A 17908-nucleotide genomic window follows, 5' to 3' on the forward strand; every position below is an offset into this window, starting at 1 on the left:
GTTATATTGAAAGCTATATTTTATATTAAATGCTTTATGCTTTTATTTATTTTGTCGAATATTGTTATCATTAAACTATACAGTGTTCCCCATGTATTCACGGGGGATGTGTACCAGACACCCCCGTGAATACATCCCCGTGAATAGTTAGAACCACCACTAAAAATGCTTATAACTGCCTATCTTGAAAGTTCAGATACCAAATGAATACCTTAAATAACACCCTTCTTCAAATATACCTAAAATTACTAACCTATTAATGTATTAATCTTTGAGGTTATATCATTATCATTTCAAAATTACCTACAGCCAATAAGAGAGAGAGAGAGAGAGAGAGAGAGAGAGAGAGAGAGAGAGAGAGAGAGAGAGAGAGAGAGAGAGAGTACTGAATGGCAACATCCTATATCTGACCATCAAGAGTAAAATTATGCCTTGAATGCTTCCAGGGCATGCTTTACTGCCAAGAGCTCCAGTTTGTTTATGTGGAAGGTGTTCTGCTCTAGCGACCATATCCCCCGCACCGAGAGGGAATTCAGGTGGGCCCCCCAGCCTGCCTTCGACGCGTCCGTAAACAGGAGCATCTCCGGGGGCACTGACCCGAGGGGCACACCCCGACGAGAGTTTGCAGGATTCAGCCACCAACCGAGGGCCTTCCTGGCTGCCAGTGAGATGGAAACCGGCTTTTGAGGTGTTTCCTCCTTCTAGGACCACCCTACTTTCAGGTCCCATTGTAGTGGCCTTAATCTCAGCCTTCCCTGGGGGACTAGTTTTTCCAGGGAGACTAGGTGGCCAAAAGCCTTTGCCACTCCTTTGCCGGTCTCGGGGGGTGGAATTAGGAAGTTGCAGGCAATTTTTCGGGAGGTTTGCCAGCCTGTCCTCCGAGGGGAAAGCTCGCCCCACTTCTGAAACCAATTCCATCCCCAGGTACACCATCCTGGTGGAGGGAGCTAGAAGGGACTTCTCCCAGTTCACCACGATTCCCAGGGTTTTGCAGAAGGCCAGGAGGGCGTCTCTCTGTTCTACCAAGCTCCTTTGAGGAGGAAAGGAGTAGCCAGTCGTCTAGGTACCTGAGAGGGCGTATACCCCTCTTGTGGGCCCAAGACGACACCAGGGAGAAAACCCTCGTGAACACTTGCGGGGCCGTTGCCAGCCCGAAGCAGAGTGACTTGAACTGGAAGGTCCGGTCCTCCCAACTTATGCGAAGGTATTTTCTGGAGGACGGGTGTACCGGGATCTGGAAGTAGGCGTCCTTGAGATCCAGGGACATCATGAAATCCCCTTCCCTCACGGAAGCCAGCACCGAGCGTGGCGTTTCCATCTTGAAGGGCGTCTTTAGGATGAATGAGTTGAGGACCGAAAGGTCTATGACCGGTCGCCACCCACTCAAACGACTTCTCCACCAGGAAAAGTCGACTGAAGAACCCGGGGGAGCGATCTACCACCTGCTGGAGGGCTCCCTTCTCCAGCAGTGCCTGAACTTCTAGCCTTAGGGCCTCCCTGTGAACAGGGTTCCGGGGCTGAGAGGCCCGATTGGCTGGCTCCCCTGTCAAGGGAGGCTTCTGGTCTAGAAAGGGGATTCGGTAACCGTCCCTGAGGACTTGGACTGTCCAGGGCTCGGCTCAGAGATCCTCCCAGTTCTGCCAACAGCTCGAGAGGCAACCCCCCACCGGTGGCGAAAGACACGATAGGGGGCCTCGACTCCTACTTCCTCCTAAGGAAGCAGTTGTTACGACCCCTCCTGGAAGAAGTAGGGTGTCTGGACCTGAAGGGTGCCTGAGAAGGCGGGAGGGTCCTGGGGGAGGGCTGAGTTCCCTGGTCTCTCCAGTTCCGCAGGGGTGATTCCGTGGGGGGAACCGCGAGGGTCCTATTCTGAGGCTGCGGCCTCTCACTTGGTCTTTTCGGCACCAACTGACGTAGGGGAGGGGCCCTATAAACGATTGGGCCTTGGCTGGCCTTCCTCCCCCGTTCCACAGACTCCTCCACTAGCTTCTCCGGAAAGAGAGCAGCTCCTTTCACTGGGGCGTTCCGAAGGGTCCTTAGCTCGCTCTCTGGAATGCTCCTAGGGAGCTTGGCTAGCACAGAATCCCTCCTCCTCAAGATCCAGTTCGCCCAAGACGAGACCGGTTGGGTCGTGAGGAAGCCCAGGGACTTACCCCCCGACAAAATTAGTTCCTTGAATTGGGCAAGAGAGGCCTCGTCCCTCAAGTCGTGGAGGGTGGGGAACCTGGCTACCGCCCCGGACCACAGATCTAACCAAGAAGCCACATGAATCGAGGTCCACGCTGTGACTTCCATAGCCATAGCCTCCTGGTCAGAGAAGGAGACTAGTCCTGACGTGAGCCTCTCTTCCGAGAGTCCAGGCGCTAGGGCTGCCAAGTTACCCTCCACGGATTTGGGGAGGAGAGGGGCACCTTCCGGGGCATATAGCCTCCTCTGACTTGGCTTAGACGCTGGGAGTAGCTTAGCCGAGGAGTGCCAACGTAAGGAGTTACAGGAGCCTGCAATGAGTTTCTCCACCACCGTCAGGGCCTTCTCCGTATTGTTGGACCTAAAAGTAGAACCTTCATCCACTGGACCCAATTCCTCCAGGGGCATCGTAGCACCTCCTGGATAAGGGTCTCTTCCTCAGCGTCCCGCAACGGAGGAGAGGCCCCAGATCCTACCTGGAGGGAAGCTGGAGAAGCTCCCCGGAGAGGGGCTCCTAAACATGGTTGCACACCGGTCTCCTGCAAGGGGGGATGCCCCGAACGCCTGGCCCACCCCGAGGAGGGACTCATACCTGAGTGGTGGAGGGGCTCTGAACCCCCTAAGGAGGTATCGGCTCTAGGCTCCATCCGTGAAGGCGACAATCGTGCGGGAACACGGAAGAAGGGAGCCCACTCGGTCATGGAGGCCAACCTATGGCTGACGAGACCGAGGCAGGATCCACCGGGACCGAGGGACGAGTAGGGAGGGAAGACGGCTGGGAACCCCCCATGAGAGATCTTCCTGGGGGCCACTGGGGTGGGGGCCACCCTCGGAGAAGGAGAACGCCGCCACCCCTAGGGGGAGTTGTCCCGACGCCTGTCACTCCCTCTACGATCCCGGTTACGACGATGAGAGCGGGTAGAGCCGCTCGAGGACGAGGAGTAACTACGTCTCCTGCGTCTCCCATGACGGCTTCTCTTCTTGGAGGAGCGTTTCCTCCTACAGGAGGATTGCTCCCTTGAGGAGGAACTTGAAGAACTCCTCTCCCCTGACGAATCCCGACGTCTCTTGCTTCTCCTCCGGCGACTCCCGTCGCGGGGGGAACGCGGGGAGCGTTTCGGCCGCTTCGGGGACACCCCTATCACAGCGGGACCGCCCCTGAAGGCCGCTCCCAAGGCCATCCCCGGCTCCTCCTGTCCCCTAGACGGGAAGCCCCAGGACGGGAAGGCATCGTCCTTCACTGGGGATCTGCCCGGAGTACGAGGGGGAAAGACATCCCCAATGGCAGAAGGGAAAAGGGTTGGAGCCGGGTGGTTGGGTGGATCCGTGACCGGGTAAACCGTCATGGCTCCGGCCGCGAGCGGCGAGCTCCGCTCGAGAGCGGGAGGAGCCGCAGCGAGGCGAGTTGTAGCGGGGAGAGCCGTAGCGGGGAGGGGCGAAGCGGGGAGAGCCGAAGCGGGGCGAGTCAAAGCGGGAAGCTCCGCAGAGGGGAGGGACGGGTCCCCCCCCTGCACTGATGCTAAGAGAGAGGACCAGGACGGGGAGCCCTGTAGCTGCAACCGCAACCAGCAGTCCCTCAGCACCGCGGAAGCCTCCGGTACCACCTGTTGGGGAAACGACTTATCGGGACCCCCCCTGGGGGGAGACCCGGCAACGGACTCACCTAGGCCCCCTCGCTGGGAGGGGGCAGGAGAAAGAACCTGTAGAAAGGCGGGAGACTTAATCTCCGACAATACCGAAGGAGAAGGGGCACCGCCGTCTCTGCTGCTGCTCTCACTCCTCGATCCCTGCGAAATCTTCGCCGACGAAGCTTTAGACTTCTTCTTCTTAGTGGAAGCCAAATCCCACTGATACGATGGCCAAGAAATGCACTCCACGCACGTGTTGGCTTTAGAGCAAGCGCCCCCCTACACGAATTACACAAAGAGTGTGGATCAATCAGAAGGGGCGAGAGAAAAGCTCCACAAGCCCGTCCTTCAGGACCGGGGCAACGACGTTGAGGCTCCGAAGCCGACATCGCACAAAAACACAACACACGCACACAAAGCACACACACAGACAAAGGAAAAGGGCCGGACACCGGACGAGCAGGGGCGTATGCACGCTCCTGCGACCAGAGAAGGACTGACTATAGGTCATTAGGATGGCATGGTCTTCGACCCCTGGGGGCATAGGCCTGACCTGGGTGCGGCATATAACCAGAATTTTCTGGTCGGACCCGGATCGACATCCGGGAATCTCCTATGGAATGGTTCGAGGGAAGTATCTCGCATCGGAACAAACAACATTCTATCTCTTTTAAGGCTGCATAATACAACACAACCTGGTGCTCTACCTCATTAAGTTTCACATTTCCTCTTCTTAAGTATTTTGGAAATCCAAAACCCTCTATTCAATCTGCTATTTTACAGTTCTTTGCATTCCTTAAATTTGATACAGAGCTGAGTTTACTTCCACAACTTTCCAATAGTACAGTATCCATTCTGCTTTTGCAATCAAATTTCTTCCTTTGCTTCCTTTCAGGTTACAATAAGCTTTGTTTTGCTGATACTATAGGCTTTAACCCTCTCTTCTTTTTTTCTTCACCAATTAAACATTTCTGCAACTGCATCCTCTGATTTTATAATTAACAAAATCCTTTAACTATAGCAGATAATTTACAAACAACTTAAACTTTGACAATGGGCTTCAGCTTCAACTAATTTCACTAGATACAACATAAAATCTTACACGTCTTGGATAACACAATGATATACGTGATATAAATCAAGAAAGAATGCTCAAATTACAATGTACCTTACCTGGTCAGGGTTTCATCCCTAAAGGGCATCAGAGCTGCATGCCTCTTATTCAATAAATGACCATATTCTTCTAATTTCAATTTTCTCTTGGTTCCTCCTTTAACATTTTCCTCTATATTCCCTGATTCATCTTCAAAGTTGGCCACTTCCTCATCACTAAAGGAAAGAAAAATCAAATATGTATTCTTTAAAAACAATATTAACTTTATATACAAAGCAAATATACTTATATTTAAAACATTTTGTGGTCAACAAAATCCAAGATGCTGAGATACTTCAGTTACTGTTTAAAAGAAAGAAAGAAATTGCAGTTAGCCAGTAGCACGGTCAATCATAATATGGATTTGCGAGTCCCCAAAAGTTACTTGAATCACCCTTTAGATAGAGATATGTTATGCCATTGTATACTGTACTTTACTGTCATATATTCTTTAATACAAAGGAATGAATAATTGCTTAGGAGGAAAAGGGGAAGAGTATAATATTTTTTTAACATGTATAGTATGTAGACAGTAAGTAGCATTATATATTTTCCATTATAAAGGAATTTACAAATCTTTACGTTTTCCTTTTTATCCTCTGGTGTGAGAAATCCACTTATTGAAAATAGCCTCACATACTTCTGTCCATAATTTATCCTTTATATGCTTATCATTATATACCTTTACTGTAAAATCATAGAGAGCTGGTCTCCTCTGCACCTCCATAATCAAAGATTCACAGTCAATTATCCCTCTACATGTCATTGTGATACTATTGGTCTGTCCCATTTGCCGCTCAATCACCTACTGCAGCCAAAGTATCTCAACCACAAAATCGTTCGTGCGTGAGCCCTGATTTGACCTCGGCCTCTAGTGGTGAGCGACTGCAGTGTGGCCAAGAAAATAGACCCAGTAGCCACTTCCTGGCGACTTTTTTAGTCGTATCGAATGCTTGTGGCTCGTCTGCAGCCTTCCGTTTAAACAAGTGTTCAATATATTTTTTAGTAGTTGGGTGTCCCGTGTGCAGGCCAGCCTTAGGGTACATATATATGCATGCACTCCTTATTTCTAATAACTTTTTAGTAGTGTTCAACAAATGAATTTGCTTTGAACAGTCAACATCGACACAGCAATTCTGTGTCAAATGGGGTAACGTATTATCATACACCTTCGGCTCCCTAAACAGGCTTCGGCAAGGGGGCACTCTCTCTCCATACTTGTTTAATATGTACACAGATGCCTTGAATGTCAAATTGAACTCACTCCCAGTCGGATGCACTGTCAATGAAACAACTATAAACAACCTCTGTTACACCGATGACATGCTTCTGATTTCCCAAACAGTGCAAGGTCTCCAACGACTCATCGACACTTGCCGCCAATATGCAGAGGATTTTGATATAATTTACAACGGAACCAAGACGCAGTGCATGTCGCTGCTCCCAAGATCGCTTAAGCATAGTATTGCAGAACCACAAATTTTCCTCGGAAACCATCAGCTGGAATTTGTGCACAAATTTCCATATTTGAGTCACATTATCACCGACGACCTAAAAGATACGGCAGGCGTTGAACAGAGGCGTTGTAAACTATGCAACTGGCAACATGATTGCAAGGAGGTTTGCCTTCTGTCACTGAGACGTGAAACTACTGTTCTTCTACTTGTACTGCTACAGTATCTATGGGTGTTCCCTCTGGACGAACTATACCCAAAAGACCATGAGATGTATCACTGTTGTGTACAATGACATTTTGAGACACCTCATAAACACTCCCCGCTACCACTCCGCCAAACAGATGTTCATAGATGTTACGACCCTTCTCAAAGGACTAACATCAAACTAGAAAACAGAAATTACACTATCTTTTCAACAGGTGTTCTCTAAAGTTAAAGTCACAGAGGGGGAAATAACAATCAGTGTGCCAATATCAACAGTGAGGGATAAGAAATACCAGAGATAAAATACTAAAATTTATTACAAAATTGTTAAAGTTAGAAATGAATAACAGAACCTCTGAAAATACAATAATAAGTGAATGCCAATCACAAAATGAAAACAAAATTAAAGCAAATCACTTACACCATTAATGATAGAACAAATAAATCATACATATCAAATAAAGAGGGGGTTGAAAGGGAAAGGAAATGTCGGCCAGATAGAAGCCTAACAATTTACAATGCTAATAGAAATTCCCTTTCCTAAACACAGTGGCCACCAAAAGACTAAACCTCCACGGGGATCCTCCTGGAGTAAGCAGGCACTGCTGGACCATAGGGCGTGACAGCAGCGGACAAATAAGATAGGGATGGCTCGTCCCAGTAAACTTCTGGGTCCGTAGGTAAAGGCTACAAGGCAGGAATAGCCTTCGGGGTCCTAAGTCAGGCCTGACTATAACACAATGGACTCAAGTCCCTCAGCATAAATAAAAATGTGACGACATATACCTGCACTCGGTGAGGTCCCCCAGGCAAATACTGGCCAAAGGCTACAGCAAGTGGAGAAATAGCAGCATTGTGGACAACTCCAGCTCTAAATAGAGAAAATTCTCCCAGAATTACAAAGTTAAACTTGCAGTAGTCCCAGAGAGGTCATATAACACGAAGGCCAGAAACAGACTGCCATACATGGGCACAGGAACTTCCAAAGTCACCTCGGAATACTCCAAGGAGACCGAAAACAGGACTCTGGGAATGAACAGGCCAAGGATAAAAAATAGGAATGAAAACTCAAAATACAGTGGAGGAAGAAAATTTAAACCCTGATGGGGATACTATGGTAAACAGCAAAATAGGGTAAACTAAAATTAATTTAAACCTAAACAAAAGAGAAAAGCACAAAGTTCTAACAATAGTAAACCTGGAAAATTTAAAAATCATTGTAAGGAGAACAATGTCCAGTCTGGTAACCCGAGTGAGGAACAGCAGCAACTCGCTCATACAAAGCCTCCTAAGGAGTGAAACAAGATCTAAATTGTGGGAAAGATGGGAAAATGAGGCCTTTGTCCCCTAAAGGACTTAATCTCTGTAATGGCAAGATGTCATCTGCAGATTCTGTCATTATTATTTATATTTATTGCTGATATTTTACTTTTTCATTATTACTGTAAATACTATCAAATTAAAGATTTTTTACACTTAATTTTCGTATTTAGCCCTCTGGACATGACTATGTAACTGCCTACGGTCTCTAGTTGAAATTTAAGTTATATAATCTGTGCACTAACTGTTATAACTATAATCTATGCATTAACTGTTATAACTCTCAATGCATTTTTTTTTCTCACCAATATTATTACTGTTATTACCAGTATTATAGTTACTATCTTTTATGCTACCTCAGCTATTTTGTGGATAAGTGCCAATTATTCATTTTTTTTTAATCATGTTGTCTCATATATCTAGATTGTGAATATTACTATCTATACAGTGGTCCCCCCGTATTTGCGGGGGATGCGTACCAGACCTCCCCGTGAATAGTTAGAATCCGCGAATGTTTGGAACCCCTATAAAAATGCTAAAAACAGCCTATTTTGTTAGTTACAACTCAAGTAAAACCCACTCAAAATTTTCCTACATGGTTTTTTTAATAGTTTTATCACAAAAAGTGCATTTTATGATGAAATTCATAAAAAAAAACAGGAATTTGTGGATATTTATCATAGAAAAATAGCGCGAATGCGTGAATTTTCCGCGAATAATGCAGGGAAACGTTCCCGAGAGAAATCCGCGAATGTGTGAGTCCGCGAATCTGGAGAACACGAATACGGGGAGTCCACTGTATTTTGTATATTCCATGTATATGGCCCTGAGCTGAAATAAAGGATATTATTATTATTATTATTTACAATGGAGCCTAATAAAATAACATACACTTCTTCACTATTCTATTTATAATTTATACATTGGGTACATACGTATCTATGCATGAGTTTGAAGGGAAAACTCTCACTGCTGCCGTGTATCAGCATGTCCTTGTTCTTTACTCTCTGCTTGGGCACGATATCTGACTTTTCAAAATTCATCACCACACCGAGGTCATGACAAAATTCAAGGAGCAGATCCCTGTCTGCAAGCAACTGCAGTAACAAATTTGCCAGGGTCCAGGTACCTTAGCAAATGTATCCCATTCAAATGGGCCGAAGCAGGAATCAGCACGACCACTTGAAAGAACACTTGGGAGTGGTCAAGAGTCTGAAACAGTGTTCAAACTGGAACACTGTCCCCCAAGGGTAAAGTGGAGGTATTTCTGAGAGAAATGATGAATGGGTATTTGAAAATATGTATCCTTTAGGTCCACTGAGTAAAGTTTCCTTCTTGAACCAGTTCAATGGAGAGGTCAATGATCCAACAGATGTAAAAACCTGGAGACTGGTCCTTCATGACTTCCATCGATCCTTTCTGAAGCACTGAATTCACCTCATCCCAAAGGGCAGGATTCTTCTGTGAGCTGGGAACAAAAATCTGGAATTAGACTGGATTAAAAATAAGGGATGGCAGGTATTTGAAGGGTAGCAGATACCCTTCCTGAAGGACATCCACTACAAGGTTTTCACTTCCCATTAGGACTTCTTCTGAAAGAGGAAGGGCCTGCCTGACCCAAGGGCTGGGTTGCAGTGCCACACAAAGACCATGAGGTCTTTTAGACACTGCCGGGTGGACCAGCTTGTCATTGTTCTAGACTCAAAGCCTCTCCATTGCAGCCTCCACCTAACTCCCTGGGAAGAGAGGTGGATCCCAGCACCAGTCTATTCCTGAGAGCCAAAGCCAACTCAGGTCTAACAAAGCTCAAGAGATAAGACAGGATAATGCCTCTCCTCTTCACCTACCTCCTGACAGCATCAGTCTCTTGAAAGCTGCATCCCCCTTGGGCGCTCGCCACTGTAAGGGATCAGAGATACAGCCAAGAGACAGCCAAAAGAGTCTTCTGAAAAGCTGAATTTATACATGAAAGGAAGTCTGCATGGGGGACCTCCATCTTTTTTCAGGTCTGGGTGACTGGCCCAGATGGGTCAAGTCCCTTTCCCAAGACTGCTGAGCCACCGTCTTTAAAGAATGGGAGGAAGGTGAAAGAGCACCTGCCTGCTCTCTCTTTACCTTCTCTCACTGGGCCGTGCTGGCAAGTGGACCTCGGTCTATAGACCAAGAACACTTGCTGGCTTGGGTAGGAGTATTAACAGAGCTGGTACTGGTACACTGGGGGTCCAGAGAACCCCAGGTAGCAATTGCCCCTTTCACTAGGCAACATGTGCGGCAGTACATATTACCGCTAGTGAGAGCCTTGTCAGTCTCTCTACATCAGAGGACTTCTTCCTTTACTTACTAGGATTGGAAGAAGGGGAGGTGATAGTATTCAATGGAAGACAATGACTTACTTCTCCTTTTCCTTGACTTCTTCTCAAGTGCAGCCAAAGTCAATACTGAAGTAAACATGTGAGGAGGACCTCCCCCAGAGACATGGTTGAGGGCAACATCTGATAACACATCACTCCTGAGTAGGGAGAAACCTAGGAGGTGGGGGTGGTCCAAGAGCCAGTGCAGACTGAGACCATCAAAGTTGCCAACATCACAGTGGAAGCAGTTACAGGATAAGCCTTCACCACCTTCAGATGGTTGATAAAAGAGATGACACGCTACACTCACCCAAAATACCCAGGGAGGACCACAGTTCTCTTTGCTTCTCGTCTTCCACTACACCTGAAACAAGTGTAGAGTTAAGTGAGAGCTCTACCCTTCATTATGAGAAAGGCCATCTTCCAGAGGACAACCTCCCTCAGAATGAAGAGGCTCCAGGCGAGAAACTGGGCTGGATACCCCCCCCCCCCCTCGGTAACTCTCTACTGAACCAGCAGTAGGAGTCGACAAGGGGGAAAATACTCTCTTGGGAGTACCAACAGCTGATGTAAGTGGAAATAAAATGCTGAAGAGGATTTTGGCATTAAGGCAAAGTATTGCAATCTGAAGAACCTCCTCTTTCTTCTTGCTGGCAAACTTTACCCACTATCAGACAGCCAAACATGGCACTCAGAACCATAGCTTGATTGTTTCCTGCAGGAGGCGCAGAGGATGTGGGTCTACCTTGATGGAGGAGAGGAACCTATCATGAGGCCTGTCCTTCCCTGAACAAAGCCTAAAAATCTGAGGCTTCCTCTCTGAGATGAATGGCTTAATTCACCGAGGTGTTTGAGACATTTTATATCAAACAGAACTCAACAATCATAAAATAATATCAGCAATGAACAAGAAACCAAATGCTAAGTCAGGCAGAAAGTGCACAGAGATGTCTATACATGATGGCAGCCTGTAAGCAAAGTGGAGTGCATACCAACAGGTAGGCAGGGCTTCCCACTACCCGTTGATAGTTAGCGACCTTGTTTGCAAGTTAAACAGCCAATCCAGCTTACGTTCACATGCTAAATCCTATGTAAAGAACTTCAGGCTTGTAATTATGTAGGAACAAAAAATAATTTTAGGATGAGGCTATAAGTAATGGGACTTCAGAATAAAAATGTTATTGTCATGATACAATAAAGTTTGTTCATACTTACCTGGCAGATATATATAATTAAGTACCCACCCACCTCCCCTCAGGGGACAGTGGTATGAAAAATCTGAATAGAAAATGGGAATGATTCCTGTTATCCGCCTCCCAGCGGCGGGAATGGGTCCTAACCACCTGGCTGCCCACTGCGTGTGCCGGGAGTTTTGAAATTCTGTCGGACGTCGGAGAATACAGCTATATATATATCTGCCAGGTAAGTATGAACAAACTTTATTGTATCATGACAATAACATTTTGTTCATGAAACTTACCTGTCAGATATATATATAGCTGAATCCCACCATTGGAGGTGGGAAGGGACAGAATAGAAGGATTTTGGAAACACCTCAAGTGCAGATGATTGACATCTTGATTCCTTACCTGTTAGCATAGCTGACTTCTTGATTACTGTCACCGAAGTCTGCTTTTGCTTTACTAGAGTTGCCAACAAGGTAGTGACCTGTGTAGTTGGTGCGCTCTAGATGATCTGTCAACGGGAGCGTGACCACAATGTGACTAGATCATATTGACCATACTGTGAGGGCAACGAAGCTAAAAACCACCACCTGACCTAACCTATCGAAGTTAGTCCCATAACTTCTAGGCTAAAGAAAGGGAAAGCGCCTCAAGCGACCAACCCTTCAACCATAAACCAACACCAAAATTAAAAAGCACACCTACCCCTTTTCTATAGGATAGGATGTGTGCTGCTTCCTGCCCCCAACAACATTTCTGCGGATATGTATGGTCCTAGTGACTCGCAGTTCTCATATGCCGTCTTCACATCCCGCAGGTAATGTGAAGCAAACACAGAGTTGCTTCGCCAAAAAGTAGCACTAATGATATCATTAAGTGCCATATTCTTTTGAAATGCCATTGAAGTTGCAACAGCTCTCACTTCATGGGCTTTTATTTTCAAAAGTTTCAGATCACCATCCGGGCAGGACGCATGGGCCTCCCTGATGGTGCTTCGTAAAAAGAATGCCAGTGCATTCTTCGACATAGGGAAGTTGGGTCTCTTAACAGAGCGCCATAGATTTTCAGAAGGACCCCGACAATCTTTGGTCTTTTGCAAATAAAATTTGAGAGCCCTGACAGGGCACAGGACTCTCTCTGGCTCTTGTCCGATGAACTCTGCTAACCCCTTGATTTCAAAGGTTTTTGGCCAGGGGTTAGATGGGTTCTCATTCTTAGCTAAGAAATTAGGATTCAAGGAGCACACTGCACTGTGTCCTCTGAAACCCACATATTTACTAATTGCTTGAATTTCACTAACCCTTTTTGCCGTAGCAAAATCGCCTTTCTAGTAGTGTCTCTCAATGAGGCAGCATGCAGAGGTTCAAAGGGAGCCGACATCAAGAACCTTAGAACTACATCAAGGTTCCATGATGGGACCTTCGGTTGTAGTATTTTAGTTGTCTCAAACGATCTCAAAAGATCGTGAAGGTCTTTATCATTTGTCAGGTCTAATCCTCTGTGACGGAAGACAGCTGACAGCATACTCTTATATCCTTTTATTGTGGGCACTGCCAGTCTGTCCACATTTCTCAAATGCAGGAGAAACTCAGCAATTTGGTTCACAGAGGTCGTGGAGGAGGAAATACCTTTCTTCCTACACCATCTCCTGAAGACAGCCCACTTCGACTGATAAACTGCTCGAGAGGAAGCTCTTCTCGCATTGGCAATAGCCTCTGCCACTGGTCTTGAAAAACCTCTCGCTCTGGCTAACTTCTTGATAGTCTGAACGCAGTCAGACTCAGAGCGGAGAGGTTTCCGTGATACCTCTCGAAGTGGGGCTGTTTGAGAAGATCTACTCTCTCTGGCAGGGTTCTCGGGAAGTCTACCAGAAGAGACATGACCTCCGTGAACCAATCGCTTGAGGGCCAAAAGGGGGCGATCAAAGTCATTCTCGCTCCTGGCGACGCCGCAAACTTCCTTGTTACCTCTCCTAAGAGTTTGAACGGGGGAAAGGCGTAAACGTCCATCCCCGTCCAGTCCCATAGGATGGCATCTACCGCTATTGCTTCCGGGTCGAGAACTGGAGAGCAATAAATCGGAAGCCTCTTCGTTTTCGAGGTTGCGAAGAGGTCGACTAGCGGCCGTCCCCACAACTTCCATAGCTCTTGACAAACCTCTAGATGTAGGGTCCATTCTGTGGGAAGCATCTGATGTTGACGGCTTAAAAGATCCGCTCGAACATTTTGTATTCCTGAAATGAACCTTGTTAGGATCACTATGTTTCGAGCTTTCGCCCATAGAAGGATGTCTCTCGCTATCATGAACAGTGATCGAGAGTGTGTCCCCCCCTGCTTTTTGATGTAAGCGAGAGCCGTAGTGTTGTCCGAGTTGATCTGGACAACTCGGCCCACCAATCGTTCTTCGAAGAATTGAAGAGCCAACCGAATGGCCTCCAACTCTTTTAAGTTTATGTGCCAGGACTTCTGTTCCCCTCTCCAGAGGCCTGACACTTCCTCCTTGCCTAGTGTTGCTCCCCAGCCCACCATGGAGGCGTCTGAGAACAACACTAGGTCAGGGCTCAAAAGGTTGAGGGACATTCCTTCCGAAAGTTTGATCGGATCTTGCCACCACTTCAGTTGATCCTTGACCGCTTTTGAGATAATCAAAGTCGAGTCTAGATTCTTTTTGTCTTTCCAGTTTTCTGCCATAAAAAACTGGAGTGGCCTGAGGTGCAACCTCCCCAGGGAAACAAACTTCTCCAGTGAAGAAATGGTTCCCAGCAGACTCATCCATTCCTTCGCCGAGCATGTTTCTTTCCCTAAGAAGGCTGACACTTTCTCTAAGTATTTCTGCTGACGTTCCTTTGATGGAAAAGCTTGAAAAGCCGCTGAATCCATCTGAATCCCCAGATACACGATGGACTGCGTGGGGATCAGATGGGACTTCTCGTAATTGACTATAAGGCCCAGGGCCTTCGTCAGCTGCAATGTCGTCTGAAGGTCCTCCAGGCACCTTGACTTCGAAGATGACTTGATTAGCCAGTCGTCCAGGTAAAGCGAGACTCTTATCTTCGATAGGTGAAGCCATTTCGCTACATTCCGCATGAGGAAAGTAAAAACCATCAGCGCTATACTCAGACCAAAGCAAAGAGCCCTGAAGTGGAAGACCTGCCCTTTTAAGACGAACCTCAGGAACTTCCTTGATTGAGGATGGATCGGGACGTGGAAATAAGCGTCTTGTAGGTCCAATGACACCATCCAATCCCCTGGTCTCAAGGCCCCTAGCACAGACTGAGAAGTTTCCATCCTGAATTTTTCTTTCTTTACAAAAATGTTCAGTCTGCTGACGTCTAGGACAGGTCTCCATCCCCCAGACTGCTTCGGAACCAGGAATAACCTGTTGTAGAAGCCTGGGGAATCCAGCATTAGGACTTCTTCTACGGCCTTCTTTTCCAACATTTGATCTAGAAGGTCGAGTAAGATCTGCTGCTTCTCTGACTGGTATGCGGGCGACAGGTCTATCGGCTTCGTGCTCAAAGGAGGCGCAGAGAGGAAAGGGATCTTGTATCCTCTCTCGATCACATCTAGGGACCAGGTGTCCGCCCCTATCATCCTCCATGCCTGAGCAAATAAGGTGAGTCTCGCACCTACAGGTGCCTGAAGGGCAGAAATGTCAATTTTTTCCCTTCTTGATAGAAGAGGTCTTGCCTCTAAAGGACCCCCTTCCTCTCGAAGAACCTCTAGAGGAAGGTGCTCCACGAAAGGGCTTAAATTTCTTCTTGGGGGCTGGAGCTGTTGAAGTAGAAGCCTGAGGAGTAGGTCGTCTGGAAGATTGAGTCAAGAGGTCCCTTGTTGCTTTCTCTTGCAAGTTTACCGACAGATCCTTAATCATGGACTGCGGAAATAGATGCGTAGAGAAGGGGGCGAATAATAATTCCGCTTTCTGAGCGGGAGAAACTGCTTTCGCCGCAAAACTACAATAGAGAGCTCTCTTTTTTAGCAGACCGGTAGCAAAATGAGATGCTAACTCATCAGAGCCATCCCTTACTGCTCTATCCATACAAGCTAATACACTCGAAAGCTCTTCCAACGAAATCGAGTCTTGACTCCTCGATTGTACATCCAAGGCCCCGAGGCACCAATCTAAAAAGTTAAACACTTCTAGCGTCTTAAATAACCCCTTGAGGTGATGATCTGTCTCCATCATTGTCCAGGAAACCTTGGCCGATGACAAATAAGACCTCCTTGGAGCTCCACCAAATTGGCGAAATCTCCTTGAGAAGAAGACGGTGCTTTCAATCCTGCCTCTTCTCCTGTTTCGTACCATATCCCTGCTCTCCCTTTCAGTCTAGATGGAGGAAGTGCAAACGAAGTCTTCCCTTTAACCTTCCTTGAATCCATCCAATCCTGGATTCTCTTAAACGCTCTCTTCGCAGAGAGCGAAGTGGCCATTTTAACGAAGCCAGGAGCCTTCCTGGCCTTCGATGAGGCAAATTGTGAAGGGGGAGAGCAAGGAACTGGCGCTTGAAAATTGTCTGGAAACAAGTTCTTAAGTAGATTCGTCAAAGTCTTATAGTCTGAGGCCGCTGACGCATTTGGTTCGTCATCATCCGTAGGGCACAGATCACTAGAAGAATACTTCTCTCTGTCATCAGTCTCCTTCAAAGATCTCGATGACAACAATCCCTGAGGCCCCGTTCGCAAGAGGGTGCCTCTAGATGTAGAAGAGTTTGAAGTAACCACTCTCTGTTTCTTTATCTTCGACACTTTAACATTAGAAGTATCGTGACGCTTCGGACTCAAATATTCTTCCAAGACGTCTTGTTGAGCCTCTTGACAAGCGTCCCGAAATGTAAGACGCCGTGCGTTCCGAGAAGCGTCCTGCTGAGCGTCCTTACGAGCGTCCTGATGTGTAGGACGCCGTGCGTCCTGGCGAGCGTCCCGATGTATAAGACGCCGCGCGTCTTGAAAAGCATCTTCTCGAGCGTCCTGACAAGCGCTTCGCTGCTTAAGGCGCCAAGCGTCCAAAGAATTGTCTTCCTGAGCGTCCTGAAGCTGATTATCATCTTGAGCGCTCTCGGCCTCTTGACAAAGACGCCGGCCGTCTGTGCGACAACTCACGTCTTTGTCAAATTCGTCTCTCCTAGACGCCCTTTCATGAGGAACGTAATCACGTTCTCTAATGCGTCGGCTACTAGGAGGAGACTCAAAGGCCGAAAAACGCGGAGAAGGAGCCGGGGACTGTCTAGTCCTCTTAACAGGCAGCCACCGATCCTTCCTCCGATGACTAGGTTCTGCCTCCTTTTTCTCAAAATAGGAAGCTAACTGTTTCTGCATTTCCAAAAGCATTTTCCTAGATGGGGAAAGTTCTCGATCAGGAGAAGGACTCATCCTATGCGAGGAAGATGGGCGAGGGGATGCCTTTTCCTTCAATTCAGGAACATACTGAGAGCGACTTGGACACTCGAACGAGTCCTCCCCTGATGAAGTCTTGTTCCTTTTCTGTGGCGGAAAAGCTTCAAAATCTTCAGGTGATGAATCTACGCACTGATCCGAAAGACGTGAAGCGTCCTCTTCTCTGAAACCTCTCTTAAGAGGGCGACAAGGGCGACGGCCGCCTGTGCAACACCTTGCGCCCCTGCCGCTCTCCCTATAAAAGGTCTTCCGAGAGTCCCAACCTCGGAGAGGAGAGGAAGCCTCGGAAGAAGAGAAGCACTTTAAGTATTCGCGTCCTAGCACGAACACTGGCAGCCTGAGATTCGTCCTCAGTTTCTGCCGAAGGGACGTCAGAACGGTCATTAGATCCCATAACCCTCCTTCGGCTTTCGGCTTGCCCTCTCCCTAAGGCCTGGGAGTCCAGCAGGGGCCTAGGCCTAGAGGCATTATGGGACCGATCTGATGCCCCCTCTACAACACTAGATGCACTAACACTTTTATTGCAATTATTCACATTTGATTGTAGAGCCATCACTTTTGATTCCAAGGCACGAATTGACTCCATAATCGTAGATAATACGCTTCCTTCTGCAGACACTTCCTGATTGTTCGGAGGCAAAACAACAGGATTAGGTTGAATTACATCTACAGGAGGGTTTAATGGAGATACAACTCTACCCTGACTTCTATTCAGAGAAGCACTTCTAGAGGAAGACCTCCTGATTCTATCACGCTCAAGCTTTCTCACGTAAGAATCATATGCCTTCCATTCAATTTCAGTCAATTGCTCACACTCGATGCATCTATCATTCAACATACATACATGACTCCGACATTTCGAACACACCGAATGAGGGTCTACCGAAGCTTTCGGCAACCTCACCTTACATTCCTGTACCTTACACACCCTGAAGCTAGCAGAGCTAGATCCAGACATCGTAATCAAAGAAAAGTCAAAGCCAAAATCCAAATCAAATCCACTATCACGTATGCCAAGCCAACAATGC

The 17908-nt window shown here is 47.3% G+C and overlaps 1 protein-coding gene across 1 annotated transcript in view; it reads right to left on the reverse strand.

The window, feature by feature from the left end:
- LOC135224437 (protein AATF-like) overlaps window positions 1-17908 on the reverse strand; it is a 109815-nt gene that overhangs the window by 9446 nt on the left and 82461 nt on the right. The window contains exon 6 of the mRNA XM_064263428.1: window positions 4989-5144. Within this exon, the coding sequence (XP_064119498.1) occupies window positions 4989-5144 (156 nt within the window). The remainder of the gene's footprint in view (window positions 1-4988; window positions 5145-17908) is intronic.

Source organism: Macrobrachium nipponense, chromosome 20 (assembly GCF_015104395.2).
Source record: "Macrobrachium nipponense isolate FS-2020 chromosome 20, ASM1510439v2, whole genome shotgun sequence".
NCBI lineage: Eukaryota > Metazoa > Arthropoda > Malacostraca > Decapoda > Palaemonidae > Macrobrachium > Macrobrachium nipponense.